This window comes from Sphaeramia orbicularis, chromosome 7, assembly GCF_902148855.1.
Source record: "Sphaeramia orbicularis chromosome 7, fSphaOr1.1, whole genome shotgun sequence".
Taxonomy (NCBI): Eukaryota; Metazoa; Chordata; class Actinopteri; order Kurtiformes; family Apogonidae; genus Sphaeramia; species Sphaeramia orbicularis.
This window is the reverse complement of record NC_043963.1, coordinates 15,980,376-16,005,779: the sequence shown is the minus strand read 5'-3', so window position 1 is coordinate 16,005,779 and position 25,404 is coordinate 15,980,376. Positions and strand designations below refer to the sequence as shown.

General features: G+C 34.6%; 2 protein-coding genes across 3 annotated transcripts; one reads left to right on the top strand and one right to left on the bottom strand.

Annotated features, from left to right (window-relative positions):
• Window positions 1-685: 685 nt before the first annotated feature.
• LOC115422004 (PRELI domain containing protein 3B-like) lies at window positions 686-8,464 on the top strand. Its single transcript, XM_030138026.1, has 6 exons — window positions 686-818; window positions 2,362-2,530; window positions 3,133-3,222; window positions 3,742-3,812; window positions 5,697-5,799; window positions 5,888-8,464. The coding sequence occupies exons 1-6, from the start codon at window positions 787-789 to the stop codon at window positions 6,002-6,004; spliced, it is 582 nt and encodes a 193-aa protein (XP_029993886.1). The 5' UTR covers window positions 686-786; the 3' UTR covers window positions 6,005-8,464.
• Window positions 8,465-12,895: 4,431 nt separating this feature from the next.
• LOC115422003 (lipopolysaccharide-binding protein-like) lies at window positions 12,896-25,394 on the bottom strand. 2 transcript variants are annotated; one of them, XM_030138024.1, is made up of 17 exons: window positions 25,258-25,394; window positions 24,421-24,524; window positions 24,153-24,266; window positions 23,946-24,045; window positions 23,682-23,813; window positions 20,626-20,781; window positions 20,490-20,553; window positions 20,346-20,406; window positions 17,985-18,076; window positions 17,700-17,876; window positions 16,681-16,740; window positions 16,392-16,559; window positions 14,936-15,003; window positions 14,812-14,854; window positions 14,670-14,734; window positions 13,802-13,878; window positions 12,896-13,712 (listed from the first exon to the last, which is right to left on the bottom strand). In XM_030138024.1, exons 3-17 carry the CDS (start codon window positions 24,253-24,255, stop codon window positions 13,642-13,644), a joined length of 1,437 nt encoding a protein of 478 aa, XP_029993884.1. In that variant the 5' UTR covers window positions 24,256-24,266; window positions 24,421-24,524; window positions 25,258-25,394; the 3' UTR covers window positions 12,896-13,641. The 2 variants fall into 2 exon arrangements, with proteins under 2 accessions (XP_029993884.1, XP_029993885.1); XM_030138025.1 differs by lacking the exon at window positions 25,258-25,394 and having other exon boundaries at window positions 24,421-24,554.
• Between the last annotated feature and the right edge of the window lie 10 nt (window positions 25,395-25,404).

Genomic DNA, 25,404 nt, shown 5'->3' with positions numbered 1-25,404 from the left:
CTAATAAGAAGATAACACACACAATAATATTACTAGTGGAAATATCATTTCATGATGTGGTACAACTTTGGTTGTACAAGTGAAAAATTTAATACAACTAAAGGACAGTAAAAATGTGTAACTGTTTTATAGTAGCATTCATGAAACAAAAAACTGTATGAACCTAATATAATACAAGTTAGACTTTAGGGTTCTTGATTGAGTTATCAGATAGACTGATAGTGACAAATCTCATTTATGAATTAGCTTTAACCTAAAAAAAAAAAAAAAATAAAAAAATAAAAAAATAAAAATAAAAATAAAAATTGTTTAATATAATGATTGCCATTATTATAACAAAATGACAAATAAAAAAACAAAAATGTTTTTACAGTAAAGTTATTCATTTAAGATATTCAGTACACATGCATTAATCTTTAAGAGCTGGATCTAGGGTTAGGATTAGGGTTAATCCACTGGAAAGCGATACCTGTATGAGCCTGACATGTGTCATAACTCACCAAAACTTACACACATTTCACAAGATGTTTTATCATGTTTCTGTAAGCTTTGTCTGGTGTAGAAAACTGTATGTTTATATTTGAAGGACTGTCATACTGATTATGTGTTCATGTTATTATGTATTTCATTGCAGAATTCCAGGGTGTTGTGTCCTCTTTCTGCCACTAGGGGGCGTGTCACCACCGCGGCTCAGTTGAAGGCTTCCTGCCTCCGTCCCTCCTTCCTCCTTCGGTCACGCTGTCATTAGTCGCCGGCTCCCGAGCTCTGGCAGAAAATCCCGTTAAAATGAAGATCTGGGCGTCAGAGCACATTTTCAAGTGAGTAGTTTTTTGTCTGTAATAATATCTCTTACGTGTCGGCTCTGAACCTTTTTAAAACCATGTAGAACCGTGTGGTGGGATCAGTTTAGTAGTTCTTTGTACCACCCGCTGGTCGAAGCCGCTAGCATCTTTAGCCGCTAAAGGTTGAGTTGAGTAACTTCAGAGAGTCTTAGATAAAATTACCTAACCATTCGTTTGTTATGTCACCAACATCACTTTGCAAACATTCATCTTAAATTGTCATTACCTATGGGTTATAAGTGCCCACAGTGATAGTTTTAACAATTTGACATGTTGCTAATACCCCACTTCTTAACTTATATATTAGTTAACGTTAGCTATTTGATGCTAGCTCACAGAGGCTAATGCTAATTGCAGGTGACTAGCTGACAGTAGCTAACTACTTAATTTTCTTCAACTCGTTTAATCTGTCTGGTCCCGAGTGGATAGTTGCTCGTGTGATTAGCGTGTTTTGTGTGTAGTATTATCACGGGAACATGATCTTCCTCTGATTCGTGACGGTATGTCCTGGGATCAGTCATGTTACATAACGGTCTGTGAATGACAACATGACGAGATGTGATTCTACACAATGATTGTCTGTCTTTGTTTTCTGTTTGATACTAAATCTTAACCGTGTGACAAAGTACATTCCATGTCCACCGACAGATGTTTCTGGAAATATCCATGGATGATGTTTGTCCGGGGGGCGTTTCTCCTGCTGTCAGTCTGAGGCTGGGTTTTAGATTTAATCGACTTTCGCTTGATATTTACTCCTTCTCTTGAAGCGAATTGCATCAGAACACATACGATGCATCTTTACACACGAAAAATATCATAAATATCCATCCATTCATCCGTTTGTTTATTTATTTATTTATTTGTATGTTTGTTTCTGTTAAATTTCGGGGCTTCAGGGATGCCACCTTATCCGATATCCTGTGGGTTGCTCGACTAAGTACGGTTTAATACTGTTCTATATTTTCAAATATATGCATTTGCAGCGAGACAGCTGAAATACAAAGAGATATATTTACTTTTCAGTTTTTACGTATACTGTTAATGCTTTCAAAGTCCTTGACCTTATTAATTTCGGACTTCTGTTTGTTAAATTCAGTCAAGGTAGTATAATGGAATGTATTTATAACAATAAATTTTAAATCATAAATGAATTCCATTGTTATTATAGCCCTGTCCTTTATTGGACTGATTTATTTTCTTATAACTGGTTTTCATATTGTGCTTTTCTATGTTATTTACCCTATTTGATGTTTTAATTCTGTTTGATAAATTGATAGCTAAAAAACACAGAGCCTACAAAGTCTCAAAATGACATTTTTTTTCTTTGTGATACTCAAACAAGAAAATAAACTGTCACGTTCATATAATAATTCACAGACGTTCCCTATGAAAGACTGAAAAAATCTGTATAGTGATAAGATTTTTTAAACATGACTCCATTGTCAGCTGTATTGTGAGACTGATAAACAGATTTGAGGTATGTGAGACTGTTTCTAACATTAAAATGTTTGTGTTACAGCCACCCATGGGAGACGGTGACCAAGGCAGCGATGCAGAAGTACCCCAACCCTATGAACCCCAGTGTGTTTGGTGTGGATGTCCTGGACAGAAGTGTGGACACAAATGGCCGTTTACACAGCACCAGACTGCTCAGCACAGAGTGGGGACTGCCTGCAATAGCCAAGTCTGTAAGTGAACTGACAGGAGAGACCAGTAGAGATTATCACACCTTAAAACATGAAGATTTTTTGAAACTCATTTGTTAACAGTGAAAATGGAGAGTTTAAAAAATGAGAGTTGCTTTGTGAAATGGCCATGTTTTTATTTATGCCTAAAACATCACCAGTGGTAGATATGTACGACTCTTTATGTTTGGTTTGCCCTTGTTGTTGGGGTAGTTTTGTTTTTTTGTTTTTTTTTCAAGTCACCATATTACCTATAGTAGATTGTGGTCAGCACAGACACTTTTACACTAACCGTTTACACTTACATTCACACCTGCAGTCAAATTCAATTGTTCAAACACCCTGAACCGACACTTTTAACTGAAGTTTATAATGTAACGGTGTTGCTGTTCATCTTCATAACAGACTGAAACCTGTGATACACAGCATCTGCAGTAGAGACAGTAGTTTGGCAAAATGCTTGTAGTTGTTTGTGCGATTTGGTGTATACAGAGATACTCTGTAAAACAAAGGTTGCATGATCAAAAAGTGGAAACACCCATTAAATAAATATCTGCATTGGTGTGGTCAGGGTTCAAGTCTGAGTTATTTTATTTTTCCTACAGATCATCGGGGTAACAAGAACGTGCACATATGTCCAAGAGCACTCAGTAGTCGACCCTAAAGAGAAGACCTTTGAACTTAAATCTACAAATGTAAGTAAATGTACTAATGCATGGATCATCTTTATTAAAAGCCTGGAAAAATTACAACAATTTAAGTAGAACAGAAATATAAGCACAAACATTGTAGGCTGCTAGAATCTGTATAATTTTCTGTCTGTTTTTTACTGAATAACTGGTGGACCACCTTCTTAATCTACTTAATTTATTTATCGGCTTATCAAATTACTTGATTATTTAATGTATTTCACATCATTTTTGTAAGTTTACAAAATGTAATGCTGAAAGGAAATATTTACTATTTTAAGACTAAAAAAATGTATTAATCTTTTTTTTTCATCAAACTTGACACTTTATTAATGTTTAAGAGTATTTCTTGTCTGCAGTTGAATAGAGCTGTTAATGTCATAATTTGTGTGTTTTCTTTGCTGTGACAAGTTAACATTAGTTTAAGGATGTATGGAAAATATTCTTACAGGTACTCCACATTAAAATGTAGATGATGTGAATTGTTTTATGAAAATACTAAAGCCAGCTCCTTTTTTCCATCAGATCTCCTTCACTAACCTTGTGTCCGTAGATGAGAAACTGACCTACAAACCACATCCACAGGATCCTGAAAAGTAAGTGACTCTACTCATTAAAGTAGCTTTCATTTCTAAAATAATGAATAAATGGCACCTGTGATTTGCTGAAAAATTAAGTATTGTTTTACTGATTCACTGAGCACAGTTTGTTCAATCAGAGATGACTTTTTCATCTTGATGCCCTTTTTTATTATTTATTCTACGAACAGGATATGCTGCTGTCATTGTATTTCTTTCTGGGGCTGTAATCATTCATTTTCTTGGATGCTAATCTGTTACTGCTGTTTATGCCTGCTCTATGATGGGGGTAAAAATTTAACCTTGGTTTAACACATACAATCAAAATGTACTAGACATCACTAAAGTTGGTTGCAACTTTCATTTGGGAGTCAAAATAACATTAAACTTTGTAAAAACTGCACAGTCAGTAAATTTCAACCTGTGCAATTCTATATTTGTAAAAGGCAGTGTGGTACGAATTGTGTTGAATGGAAGATGAATGAATGTGACTTTGACTAGTTCTAAAATGTCACACGGATATCATACTTCATGAACCAAAATGGAGAAGAAGAGGAAATGTAATGTTATAAGTTGTCTGCTTAATCTTAACATTACAAAGTTGTTTTGCTTGAAGAGTCTTTATTTTTGCAAGTCTAAGTAATATTCTGAGTAATATTCCTATATAATAGCAATATTCTTTTTATTTTAGAGGTACAAAAGAGTCAGGTTTGATTTGTGTGTGGTTTTGATGTACTCACACCTGTCTGTGCTGAACTCAAGAGAAGAGGTCAGATTCTACCTAAAAGATCTAATTTTATAGCTTTAGAAAGTAGTTGTGGTAAAGAGCATAGAGCAGAAAAAACAGAATACGAATTTAGGGATTTTTTTGTGGTCAAGAAATGCTAGCCTAATAAGTACAGGTGTTAAGCATAAACTGTGCACATGCAAAAAGCATGTGCTTTTCTTAGAACTGGCTTATGGAGTGACAAACATGTTCTGCCCAGTAACTACCATTGACCAATAATAAGCATACGACGAATGAGGTCATTGAATAATGGAAGTCTCCAAGAGTCATTAAAGACTATGAAAAGGTAATAAAGGAAACTCTTTTTGGCGGGCTTTTTCTTTCTGTGACGAAATGTGTGTTTGATGCTAGATTCTTTTTGTAACTTTTTAAGCAATAAATCAAGCTATTGTTTTAACTTTTTAAAACCTCAGACCTTCTTTTTGGTGAGTTCTTCCATTTCTCCTGGTTTGGTCCGTCCATCCGAAACATAACTGGCGAGTTAATTTAACTTACACAACCCCCCTGGTAAGCAGCCTAAATGGAGTAGTCCAGAGCCATCGTTGGTCTAAAAATCTGTAGAACACGCAGCCTTTTGTCCAGATAACTGGAGATTTTTGGTACCGAGGTGGTGTATAGTTTAAAGAAACTGGGGCAGTCATTCATTAACCGAAATAAATTGTGGTTTTTGAGATTTACTGCTTGCTGCGTGTTTACAGCAGTTAGAAGTGTGTGGTGATATTTTTGACTGTTAACACTGTGCAACAAGGTGTACTGTATGTAAAACATTCCAAATGTAAGATCGGTTAAGAGTATTTGCTTTGTTATTCTGAGTAAAGTGAGTTGGAAGAAAAACACTCACATTTCAGGTTCAGAAGAACTATATCAATCCCAAAGAGGAATTCATGATGTAGCACGTAAGATATTGATAAGATAACCATCACTTTTTCACTAAATCATGCAGCTGTAACATCTGGTGTACTTGGTTTTAACTGTTCCTGTTTATGTACCCAGTCTGAAATAGTAGATATAGATATACTGATTTTCTAAAGCCATATCTGCAGCAAAAATGTGTATATTATAATCCAAAAGAGATCCAGAGTTGACATTTTTGCTGTCCTTTGTTGTGTATTTAGGACGGTGCTGACACAGGAGGCTCTGATCAGTGTGAAAGGCGTCAGTCTGAGCAGTTACCTTGAAGGTCTCATGGCCAAAACCATCTCAGCCAACGCTGGAAAGGTGAATCCCCCTTTACTATCCTCAGTGTGTCTTAATAACATCCCCAACTCTTGTTTGGTGTGTAAATCTGGTGTTCTTTGTGTCTCAGGGTCGGGAGGCAATGGAGTGGGTCATCAGACGACTAAACACAGAAATCGAGGAGTTGGCGGCGACGGCTCGTGGTACAATGCGTGTTCCCATGGCAGCAGCCGTCGCAGACAAATGATCTTGGCCTTGACATCATGAACCAATGGACCTCTCAGACTTTTTCCCCTCAAAGGGGAGCTGTCACCTCATCTGCCAGCACAGCCTAAACACCACAACCCCATCGTCTACGTATGTTTGCGTGTCTGTCACAGGACTTCGCCTCTTGTCGAGCTGATGACTGTTAAAGAACAAACAGGGTTGAATTGGACTGCACTTGAAGCTCATGGGACTTTGTCTTGTGATATTAAAAAGCTCTTTTTAAAAAATCCACACTGTGCCTCCACACTATCATCAACGTCCCCCTGTTCGTCCTTTCTCTTCTCCATCTTAAACTTTTCATGTCTTTTTAATATTCCTTGTTACTCTTAATCCATCATGGGAAATAACTGACACTGAGAAGCCGAAATCAAGTCACTTTTTAGGAACCTTGTGGACTGACTGAACAGAAGGTACAACAACATCTAAAATAATCTTCTCTCTGACTTATAGTCACAAAACTTGACACTGAAAATCTTGAAGAAATGGAGAAACTGTTGAGCTGAATGCTTTTTAATATCCACGAATCCAAGAATATCCAAGAATATTCGAGAATTGATGACATTCTTGTGCCTCAAACACATTCTATACATGAAATCACCTGCCATTACAAAAATGTCATAATTAAAATTAAGTTTTTTTTAATTAATTAATTAATTAATTAATTCAGGGTTAGTTTTTTGGAATTTGTGTGGTCCATAGTCAGTCTATCGCCCACAGTAGATGGATAAACTGCCACTGGAAATGTCAAAGTACAGTATGAATACACCAAGTCATCCTGTTTGTAGTTACAACTTTTAACAGAATGGAAGTATGAGTAGGACAGCCACCAATGGAAACCAGCTATATTCTTTATTAATCCAGTTTTGTATGAGTGTGTTGGTAGTAAACGTCGATATAACTCAGAAGATAAAGAAAAACAGGGTTCTAGGTGAACAGTGAGGATGCTAAAACTCTAAACTCATGTAAATCAGCTCCTCTGCACGTGCCATGTTTGTTTTAGGTTTTAGCAAATTACTGTTGCTGCCATCAAATGTAAATCTATCAAGGGACCAAATCAGTCCACAGCACAGGAGCAGAAGGAGGTGCTGATAAAGACCAGTCTGGGCTGTTTATGGGGGTTTAGTCTCTAAATGTGGTCTCTTTGGACTTAGACATCACACCTCATGCAGATGCTGGTTCTTCTGCTGACAACGTTGGGGTCAAGTGAGGTCAATCTGGTTTAGGTTCTGGTGAAAAGTGACTGGATTTCTCTTAACCCTACATTAGTGTTTCCACTAACTCTGATAAGATGCTGTATCGTCTTGTGTTACAGTATGAGAATGTGTATACTTGAATGTTTAACTTATTTTTAGTGTGCGTGCTAAATGTACTTACATATACATAAAGATAAGAAAGGAACATAGTGAAACGGCAGAAACAAGGTCTTTTTTGTGAATGCTCATCATTGTAATGGTAATAGCTGTTGAGGATTGCAAAATATTTTGAATGGAAGTTGAGAACTAACCCAAGTTTGCACTTACCTGAAGATAATTCTGTGTGAGAAGTTTGTTTTCTTGTGACGATCTTCGTTTTTAGACAACTAAAAAATACTTTCTTGAGGTAACAAGATATATTAGCATGAGAAAATGATTGAAGTGAATGTTGTCCCTAATAGAAAGTCACCATCATAAGAGAAAACAGGCTTTTGTTCTGATTCCTTGAGCTAACACTATGAATTAACCTGTTATCGTGACAAAAAAAATCTTCGTTTCTCAACTGAGCGAAATGTTTGATGCCAAAATAAGACCTGTAACAAATAACAAAAATCTGTTTTCATGTACTGTGAGTTTGAAACCAATCATGTTTGGTCGGGTTTTTTTTCCATACAGTATAAAGATGGTTTTATTTATGTTTATTTAAATGACTGAGGCTGTTAAATAACTCTCAAAGCTCTAACCTTCTGGTGTTTGTGAGTAGCAGTGCTTTTGTTTCCATTTCTTTTTCCATTTTCCCAGGTGCTTCATTCTAGTCCACTTTGCCTTCTTCCGCATTAATGTAGGTCACAGAGCCACAACAATCACTCTTTAAGTGTTGTTGTTTCTTCCCTTTTCATCCCCTCATCTCTGGACAAATGCTTTAATACTGAAGGGGTTTGTGATACAGTTAAAGTGTTTCCTCATAGAGCTCATCACACAGCTTCCAGATGTTTCAGTGTTAAATTGAGGCTTCGTTTTGTAGGATTGTTCAGGATTGAAGTGTTGATCCAGTTCAGGATGTTTCTGTTTAATGTTCAGTGAATGAAGTGTGATGTTTTTCTATGGGGAACACGTGAACAACAGTGGCTGTAAATAGGCTTGTATTTATATTTGGTGGTGTTACATTCCAAGAATGTAAAAACGTAACAGAATCTAGAGTGCACTCTGAAATGTTTCCAAATAAAGAGATGTCATTGTTTCATGAATGGGGCTTTATATGTGTTTTGTGTCATTTTAGGAGTCATTACATCTCTCCTAAAATAGGAAAATGTAATAGATATGACCAGTTAATCATACAAAATAATTATGTTTTACTGTTGGTATCAGTGGAACTCAGGCCATTTTTTTTCTTGGTAGTTTTTCAAAGTTCAACTGGACTTATTATTCTTGAAAACACATCTCTCATTAAAGATTTGATCAGATGTATTTGCTGCAGACTTCTAAACTTGTTGGAGAGTGGTCTTTGTAGGTGGTTTTTTGCATATTCAATCCAATCCAACTTTATTTGTAAAGCACTTTAAAACAACTGCAGTGGACCAAAGTGCTGTACAGAAGAATAATTAAAACCAAAATAGAAGAATAAAATACAGAATAGATTTAAAGACATAGAAACTGTACAAAAAAGAAAAAACTGCTATACAGAAGAATAAATAAAACCCAAATAAAAAAGAATAAAATACAAGAATAGATTAAAAAGCCATACAATTAAAAACAATATAAATAAATAAATAAATAAATAAAATAGATAAATAAGAACAATAAACCGCTACCAAAGAAAAAAAATAGAATAAAGATAATACCATATCATTAACCTCATAGCATAATTGCACAAGTCATATTTTTGGCCAAATTGTGAAATCTGTGTCATGTTTACTCTTCTAACACTGCTGATTCATTTTATGCAGATATCACAGTTTATGTCAAAAATATGACACTTACGCCAGGGGTATTCATATCCAGTCCTCGTGGGCCAGTATCCTGTATTTTTGTTTGTTTGTTTGTTTCAAATATAACATTAAAACCAAACCACAAAAAGATTTTTCCAAATAAAAGGAAAACATTTTAAAAGGAGCACGATGAAGTTTAATTTATAATCTCCTGCCCCCTTACCCCATCCTTCTACCTACACCTAAATTCCTGTCAGATCCTATAAGTAACTCAAAATTCCTTCACATATCAGACTAAATACTAAGCACAAAACACAAAAATGCTATAGATATCAAGGATAGACTGTCCATTTTGCAACAACATTTCACATCCAAATAAAGTGTCCCTTTTTTAGCAGTAATAATACACATATTAAAAACAAAAATAAACTGTTAATGTTTTAGATAGTTCCCTCTTCCATGACACCTGGAAGTCATTACATCGTTAAAAGGGTTCTGCAGAACTTAATGATCATTAATTGAAGCAGGTGCGCTGGAAGAGGAAAATATCTAAAACATGCAGAATACGAGGACTGGATCTGAATCCCCCTGACTTATGCTATGAGGATAACCTTATATTTATGACCCTGAGGTTCAGGGTCATAGAGGGGTCATTGTGAGGTTCAGGGTCTTTAGTGGGTGGTGTGTCTGAGTTTCAGGGTTAGTGAGAACAGAAGGGCTGGGTCCGTGTCCAAGTTCTTCTGGAGGGTACTTGATTGCTCTCAGGTGAGTTCAGGTGTTAATGTTTGTCTGTTGAGAACTGTTTAACCCATAAAGACCCAGCGCTACTTTTGTGTCAGTTCCCAAATGAATTTTTCTCTATATTTAACCTTCATCACCATTGATTGTAACATTATCTTCCTTATTTTGTTTTTTCAGTGTAAATCATGTATTTTCCTATATTTAACCCTTTCATGCCCTAATTATGTGAAATGTAGTCAAGATATTTTTCTGCAGTGTATGGTGGAAAAATTTACTTTTTATATTTTATACTCTTTGTTTTATACTGTTAGTACATCTTCTTTTAATGCTGAGTCATTATTCATTATGTGTGATGTTTACCACTCTGTAACACCCCCAACCCAGGAATGGAGTTCTTTCTTGCCTTGAGTTAAAACCCAAACACCTAAATGTCTGAATGTGTAGATAGAGGATGGCGCCTGCACTCCAGATAGGATCCAAGCAAGGTTAGAGTGAAGAGGTCATCATGACCTCTTCACGGAGCAGAGAAGGAGTAGTATGGAGTGGTACGATGTACGTAAGGAATGACATCATAGTTTGAGGGGGTTGGATTTGGTTCTATATAATCTTTAGTTTTCTCTTGTTTAATCGGACTTCACTTACAGAGTTTCTCTGTGATTGACTTCTCAATAAATGCATTTATTTATTTTAACTCTAACTTTCTCTCCTCCTCTTTGTATGTGGGTTATCAGTTGAACATTTCCATAACAAGTGTTTTTATTCCTCTTTAGACATAAAAAAAAAAAAAAAAACAATGTGATCGATTTAAAAAAAAAAAAATGTTACAAAAATTTCCACTCAGCTGGACACCATGTATTTAATTTTTGAAGCAAAGAAACATGTATTTAAAATCTAATATCAGAAAATGATATGGAAAACAATGCAATAAAAACATTTTTAATGCTGCTAATCAGATGTTTTCTCACATTTGAACATACTCTAATACTAGTTATTATTCACTGCATGGAGATAATATGCAAAAAAAAAAAAAAAGTTTAAAAAATACCTGTCAATTACAGTCTAATAACAATTAGCAATTGATTTACACCAAAACATGTCACTGCAGATCAGGTTTATCAAGAACAGCAAAGTTACAGTAATGGTCTGAATGTCAGTGTATTATGGGATGGTGCATTAGTGTCCACTGTGTTGGCTGATATGGAAGTAAAACAACCGAAACCCTGAATATATAAGAGAACGGCTGGAGAAGAACTGTCCACTGGAGTGACCACTGTGCATGAAAGGGTTAATTCACTGATCATGTAGATGTTCAGTAAAGCTCTGTTAGGACAGATAGTACGAGTACTGGACCCAGATGCAAGACCCTCAGACAGGAATACAGTTAAAAGGGATTTATTAGTAATAGACAGAATAACAGGTTCACACAGAATAGTAATGAATATATTTTCAGCTGGACTGAGTTGGGGAATCGTCTCGGCTTCGGATCTTAAGTGAACCACGTTACGGCCCAGGTCGGGAGCACACGAGGGGAACCTGACTAGGAGAGAGCAAAGGAGAGTCAGAGGGCAGACCAGGTCATACACGGGCAGACAATTAGACAGGCAAACGTACATAGGGAAAGGCAGGCTCACGTACCGATAGTCCAGGCAGGGGTCAAAACCAGGATAAGGCACCAAGGCGGAGGAACAGACAGGGGTCAGGCGGATACTCGGGTGTGATGGACAAACCAGGTCAAAGGCAGACGAGCAGGCAGACGAGGAACAGGCAGAGTCGGTGGTCGATGGGCAAAACGGGTCACAACAGGCAGGCAGGATCAAAAAACGCTGGTAAGTTATCACACCAAAGATAGAAAACGAACTGGCAACGAACAGGGGAGAACACAGGGTTTAAATACACAAGAGGGCGGGAAGACAATTGGACACAGGTGGAGACAATCAGGGAGGAGTCAGGTAATCAGGGCAAAGGTGAACACAAAGAGGAAGTAAAGACACCAGACAAGACACATGAGGGAAACTAACAAAATAAAACAGGAAACAACACACAAGACAGACAAAACAAGTAAAAGTCCAGGGACTGATATGACAAGCTCAGAGTAAAGTTGAGGGTTATTATATCAAAAGCAAAGAAAACTGAAGAAAAAGTGACTTTTTCAGCAAAGATATCACTAACTGAACATAAAAACAAGTCACTGATCCAACTCCATGGGTTTTACTGGTGAACCAATGTTGTAGAAGATGACGGTGTTTCCACAGTAAATACGAAGCCTCTGGACATCCAAATGGGTCATATCTGATGACAATGAAAAGAAAACAAACTGTATTTTACACTAATTACTTACATGGATTGATTGAATTGTGGATCAGAAGTTATTAAACATTTTAGATCAGTAGATTGTTTGGGTCTTTATGGGTTAAAATGTACATGTAACAATGACCTGGGCAAATGAGAACTTAGACATCAGGTCAGTTTTGTACACTTTTGTCATTTTTCTTTTTCATTTGGTGATATTTCAGGCAGTATTAGAGGTTATGGTGTGAGTTTCTGCAGAAATGTTTCTTTTTTTGACATTTTTGAATCTAATGTCAGTTATTCTAACAAGTCTATTATATGCTGAAGACATGTTTTGTGACTTCTGGGTACAAAATGTACATACAGAAAAAACTATAAAACCACCATGTATCAGGTTTTTTCATCTTTTTTCTCTATAAAACCATTTCAGTTCTGCTCTAAACTACCAAATGTTCAATAGTTTTCAGGATTTTAATCCTTTAAAGCATTACTATTCCTTAAAATTGTCTATTTTTGTCAAACAGTGACATTTTATATTCAAGCTGTCTTTTAAAGACTTAAAATCTAGAAAATGATTGAACTTTTGGTAGTTTTGAGCAGCGCTGAAGTGGTTTAAGACATTTATGCTAAAAAAAAAAAAAAAAACACAAAATTTTGATAAATGCAGTATTTTTATTTTTTTTTTTAATTTTTTTTGAAATACATGTACTGTACATTATTATTTCAAGGGTCCCCAGAGTATAGTAAGTCAGAGGGAAGCACAAGGCATGCTAATCATTATAAAATCCAAACTATAAAATAAGTAATACATGTTAAATAATCAAATATGACAAAAACAACACACAGCACCAACAATATACAGTAAATTAAATAATAATGATAATAATAATAATAATAATAATAATAATAATAATAATAATAATAATTTTATTATGTTATTACCACTGTCTGAAATTAACAGGAGGACTGAATAAAAATGCTCCAGCAGCCAAATGTATGAGTATATTATATTCATGATTAAAAATGCTTCCGTAAAACAATGTGAAAATTATCAGAGTTAAATTTAGACAGTACTCTGCATGAGTTGCCTCATTTCTCTACAAGCAAAAGGTTCTAAAAATAAGAACAAAAGCAAAGATATTATTTTCATAGCATAGCATCAGGTAACATCATTATGTGTGCTGCCTGTGTAGTCTGCAGTTTTCAGGATTTTCTATCACTGATTTAATCTGAGTGTGTTTTATATAAAAGAAGAATCAGCCCATTTATTCATTTGGATATTTTGATGTTTTTATTTTGTAACATTAAAACAGTCTAATTCATCCATTTCATTTGAATATTGAACATGTTGTATGTGTTGATACAGTTTGGTTGTGAGTTTAATCAGTTTCATCCACTTTTTCTTCTCGTGTACAAACGTCTCCTCCATAATCTGACCCAGGTTTGTTCGTTTGCCCTCCAGCTGTTTATGACTTTGTCAGTTGAAGCGTCCGTCTGTTGTCAGAATCACAAAATCTGAAGCAACGACTAGAAATCCCTGTGAAGAACAAAGCCAAAGGTAAGTCAGCAAAGCGCCTTCTGTTCCATCAAACAGACTTAAAGGTGTGTGTGTTTATTGACACTGACCTGCTCCACCGTTAGATCTGAGTACACCAGCTGAGCGTTTTTCATTCTGGGTAAAGCAACACCTTTGCCAAACATCTCTAAAATACAACAAGTACAAAAAGACAAAAATAATGACAACAGGAACTATTAGTGATTGAATGTTAGCAGCAATTATATCAGTTTATGCCAGGGGTGTCGAACTCATTTTGGTTTAGGGGCCACATTTTACCCAATTTAATCTCCAGTGAGCCGGACCGGAAAAATAATGACAAAATAACCTACAAATAATGACAACCCCAAGTTTTCTCTTTGTTTTAGCACTAAAAAACCTCAATTAAATTATGAAAATATTTACATTTTACAAAAAAGATGTGAATACCCTGAAAAAACTAAAATTTCTCTAGTAAAAATGAGTGCAATTTTAACAAGATTATGTCTCGACTTATTATTTGTACATGTACATTTACACACAATGTTACACAAACAGTTGGTAACAGGCATGATATTATTACAATTTTGCAGCCAATATTATTTCACAACTTGCAGATCACAGTGGATCTATAAATGCACAAAATATTGAGTAACAGGCGTAATATTGTTAACATTGCACATTTCAGGTTGTTTATGTATTTATTTGCATTTTATTGTGAAAGGATAGCTTGTAAATGTAAATTTACAAAATATTTATATTTTCATAGTGTAATGTTATTTTTTCACTTATTTATATTTTTTCACATAATTTTTCAAGAAGAAAATGTGTATTTGTCATTATTTATAAGTTTTAATGTTATCATTTTACTTGAGTCATTTTTGCATTTTCATTCCGCAGGTCGGATTGGAACCTGAAAGCTTTATGCACAAACAAATAAAAAGATCTAAATAAACTCACTGTTGATGTTGGGCAGGACTGCCATCTGTAGTCCAGTCTTCAATAGTTTTTCCAAAAGGCGTCGTCTGCAAACAGATCATTATAATTATTTACAGTCTGTATATTAGATCATAGAATGTAAAACTGTTTTACATAGTTTTACCTTGAATGCTCCCACTTCACTCCCAGCCAGAGTTAGTTTAAAGCTGTTATAGAGGAAACAGAACCATCAGTTTCAGTTTGACTTTGTGACTTTAGCATCGATCATGTGTGTTAAAAACACTCACTTGTCCATCATCACAGAGCCTCTCAGTCGTCCATCACCAATCCACATTTTACCACTGATGTTTGCCATCTGAAAGAAAAAGGAGCCAAGCAATTTTACAATGAGTCGTTAAAATAAAACAGTATGGATGTACTTTATAAAGATGCCAAGAAACATCTTTAAATATTTTGTTTTGTCTGAGCAGTAATGTGAAACCCAAAGATATAAAACACTGGAAAAAATCTAAATCTGACCAAGTTTATTTTACTCATTTCTAGTCAAAATATCTCCTCACACTTAAAATAAGACATAATCACTTAAAGAGTAACTTTGCAGTGAGATACAAGAACTTATTTTTAGACAATAGATCTTGAAAATCTTATCTCAAGAAATTTTACCAAGATAATTTTTGCTTGTTCCATTGGTAGATTTTTTTTGCTTGAATTAAGCAAAAATAAAAATCTTGAATTAAGCAAAAAAAAACAAAAAACAAATCTGCCAATGGAACAAGTGAAAATTATCTAGGTAAAAATTTCTTGAAATAAGATTTTCCAGATCTATTGTCTAAAAATAAGTTCTTATATCTCACTGAAAAGTTACTCTTTAGGTGGTTATGTCTTATTTTAAGTGTGATGAGATATTTTTACTAGAAATGAGAAAAATACACTTGGTAAGATTTAGATTTTTTTTCCCCAGTGAACAGATATGAGATGAGGAAAAATACCTACTTTTACTAAATAAGAGGTTCATATTTTATACTTAATACTTTTTTATTCATTTATTTATTTTATTAATCAACATTTAAATTCAGTCAGCACATTAAACATTACACTGGAGAATCTATTAAATATAGGGTGGAAACAGTCCTTCAAATAATGTAAATGTACAGCAAATATCAGCTAATGCAGATGTCCAGCTGATATGTCAATGGATCTCTAGTTATTATAACTTTTGTCACTGATATTGAAAATTACTGTATTTCTATTGGCATGAAGCTCATGTTCAGTTTTTCAGTCTGTTGTTTATATATATATATATGTGTGTGTGTGTGTGTATGTGTATATATATATATATATATATATATATATATATATATATATATATATATATATATATATATATATATATATTTTTTTTTTTTTTTTTTTTTTTTTTTGTTTAATTACTTGAACTTATTAATTTCATAATCATAAGATTCAGTTCAGTCAGCTGGTAAAAATGTCCTTTAAAGGCCTATTTTTTATTTGTATAATTTAAGTCAATTTTTGAGTGGGTGTATTTAAATTTTTACCGCAGTAATAAAGTTAAAATCCATACGTCTACCGGAGTTTATTTTACCCAAACATCTGCTTGAGTAATTGTCTGCTTGAGTAAACACAGCGTGTGCTTTTATACTTTTCTTGTCTCTTTAAAATTTCGTAATTAATAACTAAACAGGGAACAAATGTGAAGAAACATTTAGGAGAGAAGACCCTCACCACATGTAGTTTAAAGAGAGGGGTCAGCGAGGTATTGGGCTGGATGGCGAAAGCCTTGATGGCGAGTGGGAGGCCCAGTTTAACAGCACCGGGCTGGAAGGAGAACATGGGACAGTTTCTGGCATAAACCAGCAACTTCATCAGCAGGTTTGGAAACATCTGCGGAAGCTGCAGAGAAAAAGAAAAATAAGCCATCACTGCTTTTTAATGCACTTATGATGATGTTATCCAGGTGAAGAAAACAGTCCATGGACCCACCTGTGAAAGTCAAAGATGATGATGAACCTACCTGAGGAATGTAAGGCCCCATTGAGCTGGTGTTGAGGTGCACAGGAGATGCTGGGGGTATCTGAAAACATGACAAAAACCAAAGACAGTTTTTACAGTGAACAATACAAAGAACTGCATGAAAATAACCATTAAACATATATTTTCACTGCAAAAAAGGGGGGTCTGAAAACAAAATAAAAACACTAAATTTGAGGAAAAATGTACTCAAAACAAGTGAAATATCTGTCCACGCAGCAAGATTTCACTTGACAAGATTTCTTGAATTAAGATTATTAAACCTAGAAATAAGCCTGTCCACAGATGTATGAACACTTCAAATAAGAAATTAACTCTTAACTCATAAACACCCAGTGTTACTTTTGGGACAGTTCCAGTTATTTGTTTTGTCTATATTAACTTTTCTTAAGTGATTTATCAGAATTTATTACATATAACTGCTCTGTATTTTGCATTTTTTTCAGCGAATATCAGGTATTTTCCTACATATAATTTCCTGATCATGTGGATGTTCATAAAAGCTCAGATTAAAGTTGGAGGTCATTATATCAAAAACAGGGAAAAACTGAAGAAAAAGTGACTTTTTCAGGAAAATATATCATTAACTGAAAATAAACCCAGTGTCTCCATCCACTGTCATTGATCCAACTCCATGCGTTTTACTGGTGATCAATGTTGGAGAAGATGACGGTGTTTCCCATCGTAACTACGGAGCCTCTGACATCCAAATGGGTCATATCTGATGACCATGAAAAGATGATAAACTGCATTTTACAAAAATTATCTACATGTATTGATAGGATTAGCGGTTTAGAAGTTATTAAACATTTAGATCAGTAGATGGTTTGGTCGTCGGTAGCTATTTGGGCTTTATGGGTTAAAACAAGATAAATTATCTAACACTTCTAATCTAAGTTTTATTTATCTTAGTAAGAACCAAATTATTGCAGTGTTCCTAATGTTTTTTTCTGCCCTTTCTATCCCCTGTATTTCTCTGTTGTTATGCTACAGTTAACTTACCATTTTATCATCAATATACATCATAAGCTGTCCATCAGAGTAGTACGCATAGGAGGCAGAGTTCGCAGTGAAGTCAGACAGACCTATGGACAACATGTAGTCTGTCTGTTTGGGCATCGTGAAAGGCTGGGCCACGAACGGAGGCTCCTTATGGGTTTTAATACTGTAGAACTGACCCTGTAAGTAAACACAGACAGTAATATATTCTGTCATTTTTCATACAACAGGTATTTTTCTCCTCAAATAAAGTCAAATAGACCATCAAAGTGATTTTGTTTATTTTACCTTAAGAGGGAGGTTCAGACTTGTGGAATCAATTACAGGTGAACTGGTGAGATTCAGATCCAAACTGAGGAATGAATCCACAATGATGGAAACTGAGGAAAAAAATAAAATTAAATAGTGCATATTAAAACCTGTAGAATCAAAATTCCACACTGTTTATGTAGCACCATTAACATTAGATTACACTTTTGGTGATTGTTTCTAAACTGCACTTCATATCATTGAGCCTCTGCAGTAATACATATAAATATTACAAGGTTTTTGAAGATTTCAACAAGACTTTTTGAGATAAAACTTACCTAAGACCAGTTTAATGTCCATTTTTGCTGAGGCCAAAGTTTTAACACTGTTTGTTGTTTTTTTTAATGCTTTTTATTTATTTCCAGAGTTACTAATATGACTGCTTTCTTGCACAAACGTCACTGGGATTAAAACATTATATTCTCAGTGACCAAGCACTCAGTCTAATCCATTTTAATGTAGTGTAGAACTGTCAAGAAGTGTTCAGGCTAAACTCACTGGATTTTAACTGTTACACCCTTTAAATGGAACTTTGGATACATGATGCAACTTTTTTTATTTAAAAAAAAACACACAAAATATGAGATATTTTCAGGATGGAGGGATGAGAGTCCTGAAACATGTTACAGATTGGCAATAATACTGATTTCACTACATTTGTACTTTTTAGATGTGATTAAAAACATGTGGTTTCAGTGTATGTGGATGAAATCAGTGTTATTGCTAATCTTTGACGTGTTCAAAACTTTGATATAAAACAAAGCCAAATCTCTTCACTGTGTATTAAATGGAAAATGCATCATATTTTGTGTTGCTTTTTAATAAAATATGTGTCATCACATATTCAAACTGACATTTAAAGAATTAAAAATCAACAGAAACCCTGGTTTGGATTTTAACTGTTTCTGCTAATTTTTCAAGACTATTTATTTCTGTATTTTGTTTTCAATTTATTCAGATACCCAACTCATTTTATTATTTTTAGCTTCATCGTTTCTATGTGAAAGTAGCTGTTCTGCCATAAACGACTGTAGCGTCAGGACTCCTGTTGAGTTTCCTTCAACCCAGTTTTAATCTTTCATATTTAATTCTTCATCAAGCAAGTGACTGTTTTTGGTCATTTTCGCACATATTACAAGACAGTAACAGCAACAGTTACAGTCAGGACAGTGAGTTAACAATCTCAGGGCCAATGTGGTCTACAGGGTCTGTAAGGTCCACCTCTGCATGAACAGTGAGTGTACCTGCTTTGTTAGGTACCATGAAGTAATGGTACTAATGTAACTCTTGGCCAGGACATTCTTGGAAAAGAATTTTTTAATTTCAATGGGTTTTCCTGGTTAAATAAAGGTAAATAAATAAATAAGCAATGATGTTCAAAGGGACAATGTGGATGTGGACAGGTATCTGGATCAGCACTTATGATGTTCTCATGGTATAAAATACATGTCTCTTTCACCTTACATGTGTTTTTTTTTTTTTTTTTGTTTTTTTTTTACATTTACAAATTGCAATTTGTTTTTCCACTCACAAGTAAGGAACAAAATATGGTAACTTCATTGAGAGTCAAGTTTCGACCAGCTCTACAGGGTGGGGAAGCAAAATTTACAATGAACATTTAGTTGTTTTTTCTCAGCAGGCACTACATCAATTGTTTTGAAACCAAACATTGATATCATAATCATACCTAACACTATTATCCATACCTTTTCAGAAACTTTTGCCCATATGAGTAATCAGGAAAACAAACATCAAAGAGTGTGTGATTTGCTGAATGCACTTGTCACACCAAAGGAGATTTCAAAAATAGTTGGAGTGTCCATAAAGACTGTTTATAATGGAAAGAAGAGAATGACTATGAGCAAAACTATTACGAGAAAGTCTGGAAGATACTATTAAAGAAGAATATTTGAGGAACACTTGTGCAAGTTTCAGGAAGCATGTGAAGGCAGTTATTGAGAAAGAAGGAGGACACATAGAATAAAAACATTTTCTATTATGTAAATTTTCTTGTGGCAAATAAATTCTCATGACTTTCAATAAACTAATTGGTCATACACTGTCTTTTAATCCCTGCCTCAAAATATTGTAAATTTTGCTTCCCCACCCTGTATATGTAAAGTGTAATGAGATAACTTTTGTTATGATTTGGTGCTATATAAATAATATTTGATTGATTTATTGATTGACCTTGGTTTCTACATAACAAGGACATTTCTTTTTAATTTCACAAAAGTAATAAAGTCTTGTTATGTCCTCTAATACACACATAAGGTTAAAATGTGGAATTCCGGAAATTTTCAATGAGTGCCCTATAAAGGGTTAATCATATTGCAGTACCGTTCAAAGCCTGTAGATGGGACTCCACTTTCACAATGAAATCCTCCACATTAGGGCAAATCTGGGAAGGAAATGAGTGAAATAAGCCTCCATGGTTTATACAGATTCAGGCACTACTGAAATAAATACATAATAAATACTCACATTTGCTTGAATGGCAGCCAAGACATGTCCCTTATAGTACTTCAGAAAAGGCTTAAAGATCCAGCTGTTGACAGATGACAACATAAGGACCACGTCTGCACATCATTGTAACTTTTCTCTGTTTTTCTTACAGTACCTTTGTCCACCATAAAAATTCATCTGTACATCTCCAACTTTAGCGTCACAGTTGACGTTGGTGACAGACAGATGACCATTAGAATCCTTCCCCAGCTTCACCACAGAGGTCACACCCACATTAAATACAGCAAGGTCGAATGTTCCTCCATCATGTCTACAAAAAATGCACAGAACATTCAAAGTCAGGACAGAAAGGTAAATTAACCCATAAAGACCCAAACATCCATAGTTGACCAAAATTATCTACTGATCTAAAGTGTCTAATAGCTGTTGATCCACTAATCCTATCAATACATGTCAATAATTGGTGTAAAATACAGTTTGTCATCTTTTCATGGTCATCAGATATGACCCATTTGGACGTTCAGTAGTTACTATGGAAACACTGTCATCTTCTACAACAGGGGTGTCAAACTCATTTTAGTTCAGGGGCCACATTCAGCTAAATTTGATCTGAAGTGGTCCAGACCAGTGAAATAATAATACATAAATAATGTCAACACCAAACTTTTCTCTATGTTTAAGAGCAAAGAAAGTAAATTTACATAATGAAAAGGTTTACATCTATAAACTATCCTTTCAAACTATGTGAATAACATGAACAAATTGAAAAAATAAGTGTAATTTTAACAATGTTCTGCTTCAGTTTATCATTTACACATGTACATTATAACTTACAGATCACAGTGGATCTGCAGATACACAAAACATTTAGTAACAGGCAGAATATTGATAAAATTGTACTTAAGACATTTCAGGTTGTTCATATTTGTTCAGGTTATTCACATTTTTTTGCAAAATTAAATGTTGTTTTAGTGTAAATACATGAAAATGTTTACATTTACAAACAGAAAAATTTAGAGTTGTCATTATTTATATGTTACTATGGTAGTATTTACTGATCTGACCCACTTGAGATTGAATTGGTCTGAATGTAGAACCTGAACTAAAAGGATTGTTAATATCTTCAGTGTAATTTTTGCATTTCACAAATTCATCCCAAGGGCCAGACTGGACGCTTTGGCAGGCCGGATTTGGACCCCGGGCCGCATGTTTGACACATGTGTTCTACAACATTGATTCACCAGTAAAACCCATGGAGTTTGATAAATGACTGTGAATGGAGACACTTGGTTGATGTTCAGGTAATGATATATTTAACTGAAAAAGTCACTTTTTCTTCTCTGTTTTTGAATTAATAACCGTTGAATTTTCATCAACATCTACATTAAATGTAGAAAATGAAATATAGGACAATATGTGATTTACAGTGAAAAATACAAAATACAGAGTATATTATCATAAATACTGATAAATCACTTTAAAAAGGTTAAATAGAAAGAAATATTCATTTTGGGAACTGACATAAAAGTACCACCAGGTCTTTATGGGTTAAAACACAATGAATAACTCTTTTATTCTAGAACTAGCATCAGTGATTTCATCATATACTGCACGAGCTGTTTAATACACCAGAATGTTAGTATGCTTTCATCATTGCACAACCTTTACTTATTTTTGCTGATTTTACACATTTAAGTAACACAGCTTTCATGCCTTACCATTCCTGCTCCCATTTTGTAAACTACACGTGCTTTTATTGTGTAAAATGTAAGTATCTTGTCCCTGGCTTGGCATTTTAAGACTTAGGTCAAGCTTGAGGATCCTGTTGAAGTGTAACCTCACTGTTTTTAAACCAATAAAGGAAAAGATGCAAAATTCTTGCAAAGATTTGGCTGCAACTGCTAATTTAGGACTCATAAAAGTGTCTGTGGATTAAATGTAAAGGACTTTGATGGTTATATTCCAAGATAACGGACATAAAAAGGTGAAATACAGTTAAGCAGTGTTAGTAATCTTGTCACATTGCTTTTGTTTAGTCCCACTTGCAACATTTACTGTGAAAAATTGTCTAAAATAATTGATTGTATCCAGTTAATGTGTGTATTAACCCATAAAGACCCAAAGACCCTCCGGCGACCAAAAGTATCTACTCATGTATGATGTTCAGTACCAGCTGATCCACTAATCCTATCAATACATGTAACTAATTGGTGTAAAATACAGTGTCATTTTTTCACGGTCATCACATTTGACCCATTTGGACTTTCAGAGGCTCTGTAGTTACTGTGGAAACACTGTCATCTTCTACAACATTGATTCACCAGCAAAACCCATGGAGTTGGAGCAATGACAGTGAATGGACACACTGGGTTTATGTTCAGTTAATGATATATTTTAATAAAATGGTGACTTTTTCTTCAGTTTTCTGTTTTTGATAAAAGTAATCTTACTTAGTCCTTAGAAATAAAACAGGTAGAAAGAAGTCATGGGAAAAAAAAAAAAAAAAAGCTTGTACATATACATGGGTTCATTTGCACATTCATAAAAGGAGTGGGAGGATTATAAATTATTTAATCCCACCCCTTCTCCATACAACAGTCTATCCTTTAGCTTCCTATCAGCATAATTTAGGAAAAGTCAAGTCCCTTGGATCATTTGTAAGTAATTAACTTCACTTATCATTCTCACATACACACTCTTAGCCTTTATGAACATCTATATGATCAGTAAATTAAATATAGGGAGAAATACCTGATTTACACTGAAAAATGCAAAATAAAGAGGATAGTAGTATAATGAAAGGTGACAAATCACTTAAGAAAGATTGAATAGAAAGAAAAATTCAGTAGGGAACGGCCATAAAAGTAGCACTGGGTCTTTATGGGTTAAAGTCTATTGGCAAACAATGAGCAACTCTAGCCAAAAGGTCAGGGTTGAACTGTAAACTTAGAGAGACTTCCTCATCTAAGTGTCCTGGTATGAACTGAGAACAGACAGAACTTTATATTTACATTTCCACTGTAAATGTTTATCCAAAGTTAACACTTCATCTGGTGTGTAAACCTCTGTGAAGCTGTAATTTGGTGACATATCATTACATTCATGACCTTAATATGTAGAATAGCCTGAACTTTGTGTTTTTGTACAATTATCTCTTCAAATGGGTGCTCAAATAGCTGTTGATACCATATTAGATTACAGAAAACTCACATAACCCCAAGATGTGTCGCCCAACTGCCATTTACTGCAATACTGAGGCCGGTGATGGATGATTTAAGTCCTGTGACATTCTGATAAAACTCAACCGATGGTTCAGGGAAGTCACACTTCGTTATTTTGATGCTAAAACACAAGCACAACAAGGGCAGGTTTAATACGTGACCAGACATAATGAGCAGAATAAAACACTTGCATGTTCATATCTGACACCAGGTGGATTTTAAGACCTATTTTTTTATATATATATAATCCTACCCTGATAGTGTGTAGTGTACAAGGAGGGCTTCACCACTGATGTCAGGAAGAGTGATAAGACCCAACCTGTCCTGGATCCATCCTGCAGCCACATGTTTCCCTGGAATAACAAGCACATCCAAATGTTAAAACTGGTATCAATAAATGACAGAAATGACTTCTATATAATATAAATATATGTAAGGAATTAAACAGGCGTCTCCTTACCATACTGCAGACCTTTGTTGTTCAAAGTGACTTGAAATGCAGGGTTTTCTCCAGTGGTGCAACTGACTATTGTGAGCACTACTATTATTATTAACTGAAACATTTTTCTGGATCCTGTGTGTTTAATGCAACAAACAATATGAGCATGAAATCAGCCCCGAACTTCAGCAAAAACACAAAAATATTGAGCTTTTTTCAACACATTTCTAGTTTGAAGATGTAAAATTGAGCTTATACGCTAAAACACAGCAGAATAAAATATAGTTACCACTTTGAAGATCAGGTGCAGCTGGTTGTCGATGACTTCTCTTCTTCCCAGCCGTTTATGCATTAACCAAAGCTTTGTCTTCCTCTATCACTGAGAAGTGAAACCTACAAACACATGACAGTGGCCTGGGATAAACCCCCGCTTAGATCACTGGGTGTATGTGTGAGAAACCGAAAATAGTGTTTTGATTGTACTCTACAGTTTTAATGTGTTACTGTACAACATTGTGAACAGAATTAAAAACTAACAAGACCTAAATCACCTTCATACACTGGACTACTAGATGTTTATTAACCATAATCAACATCTTCTAAGATGTCATGCTGTATTTGTGAAGTGTGTTTTATCAGATACAACAACATCCTCATTTCTAAAACAACTGCAATTCATGCTGTAGTTGAAAAGGGAAGTGAAAACTGCACCTCAGAGTCTACATACAATAAATTTAAGCTCAGCGTAGAATTGATCAGCATTGTTCTGCAAATCTGTTCTTGTAAAATAAAACTTAAACAACCCTCGAAACTAAACACATCTACAGATTTAAAATGTTTAATTATTTTAGAACCACCAATCCTATCAATTCATGTCAATAATTCAGGTAAAATACAGTTTATCTGCTTTTTAGTGGTATCAGATATGACGCATTTGGATGTTCAGAGGCACTACCATCATCTTCTGCAAAATTAATTCAACAGTAAACCCATGTATTTTGTTTGTAAAACCTTGTTTTTACTTTCAGTTTCTTCAGTTATTTTCTGTTATGATATAAAGAACTTTGAATTTACTCCGAGCTTTTATGAACATCTACATGGTCAGTAAATAAATATTGAAAATTACCTGATTCTGAGTGAAAAATGAAGAGCAAATAGTGATAACTCCCTTGGTAAAGGTTAAACATAAACAAAAAATGATAACTTGAAAGCTACCGCAAAAATAGTTCCAGGCCTTTAAGGGTTAAGGAGAAGTTAGTGAAGACCAGAGTGT

Excerpts from the sequence above, each read along its gene's own strand:
- LOC115422003 (XM_030138024.1), bottom strand. The coding sequence starts at position 24,255 with ATGTTTCAGTTAATAATAATAGTAGTGCTCACAATAGTCAGTTGCACC. Across the intron at positions 23,814-23,945 it reads GTACACTACACACTATCAGG|CATCAAAATAACGAAGTGTG; the intron begins GTAGGATTATAT and ends CTTGTGTTTTAG. Across the intron at positions 14,855-14,935 it reads GGCTCTGTGATGATGGACAA|CTTTAAACTAACTCTGGCTG; the intron begins GTGAGTGTTTTT and ends CCTCTATAACAG.
- LOC115422004 (XM_030138026.1), top strand. The coding sequence starts at position 787 with ATGAAGATCTGGGCGTCAGAGCACATTTTCAA. Across the intron at positions 2,531-3,132 it reads TGCCTGCAATAGCCAAGTCT|ATCATCGGGGTAACAAGAAC; the intron begins GTAAGTGAACTG and ends TTTTTCCTACAG. Across the intron at positions 3,223-3,741 it reads TTGAACTTAAATCTACAAAT|ATCTCCTTCACTAACCTTGT; the intron begins GTAAGTAAATGT and ends TTTTTCCATCAG.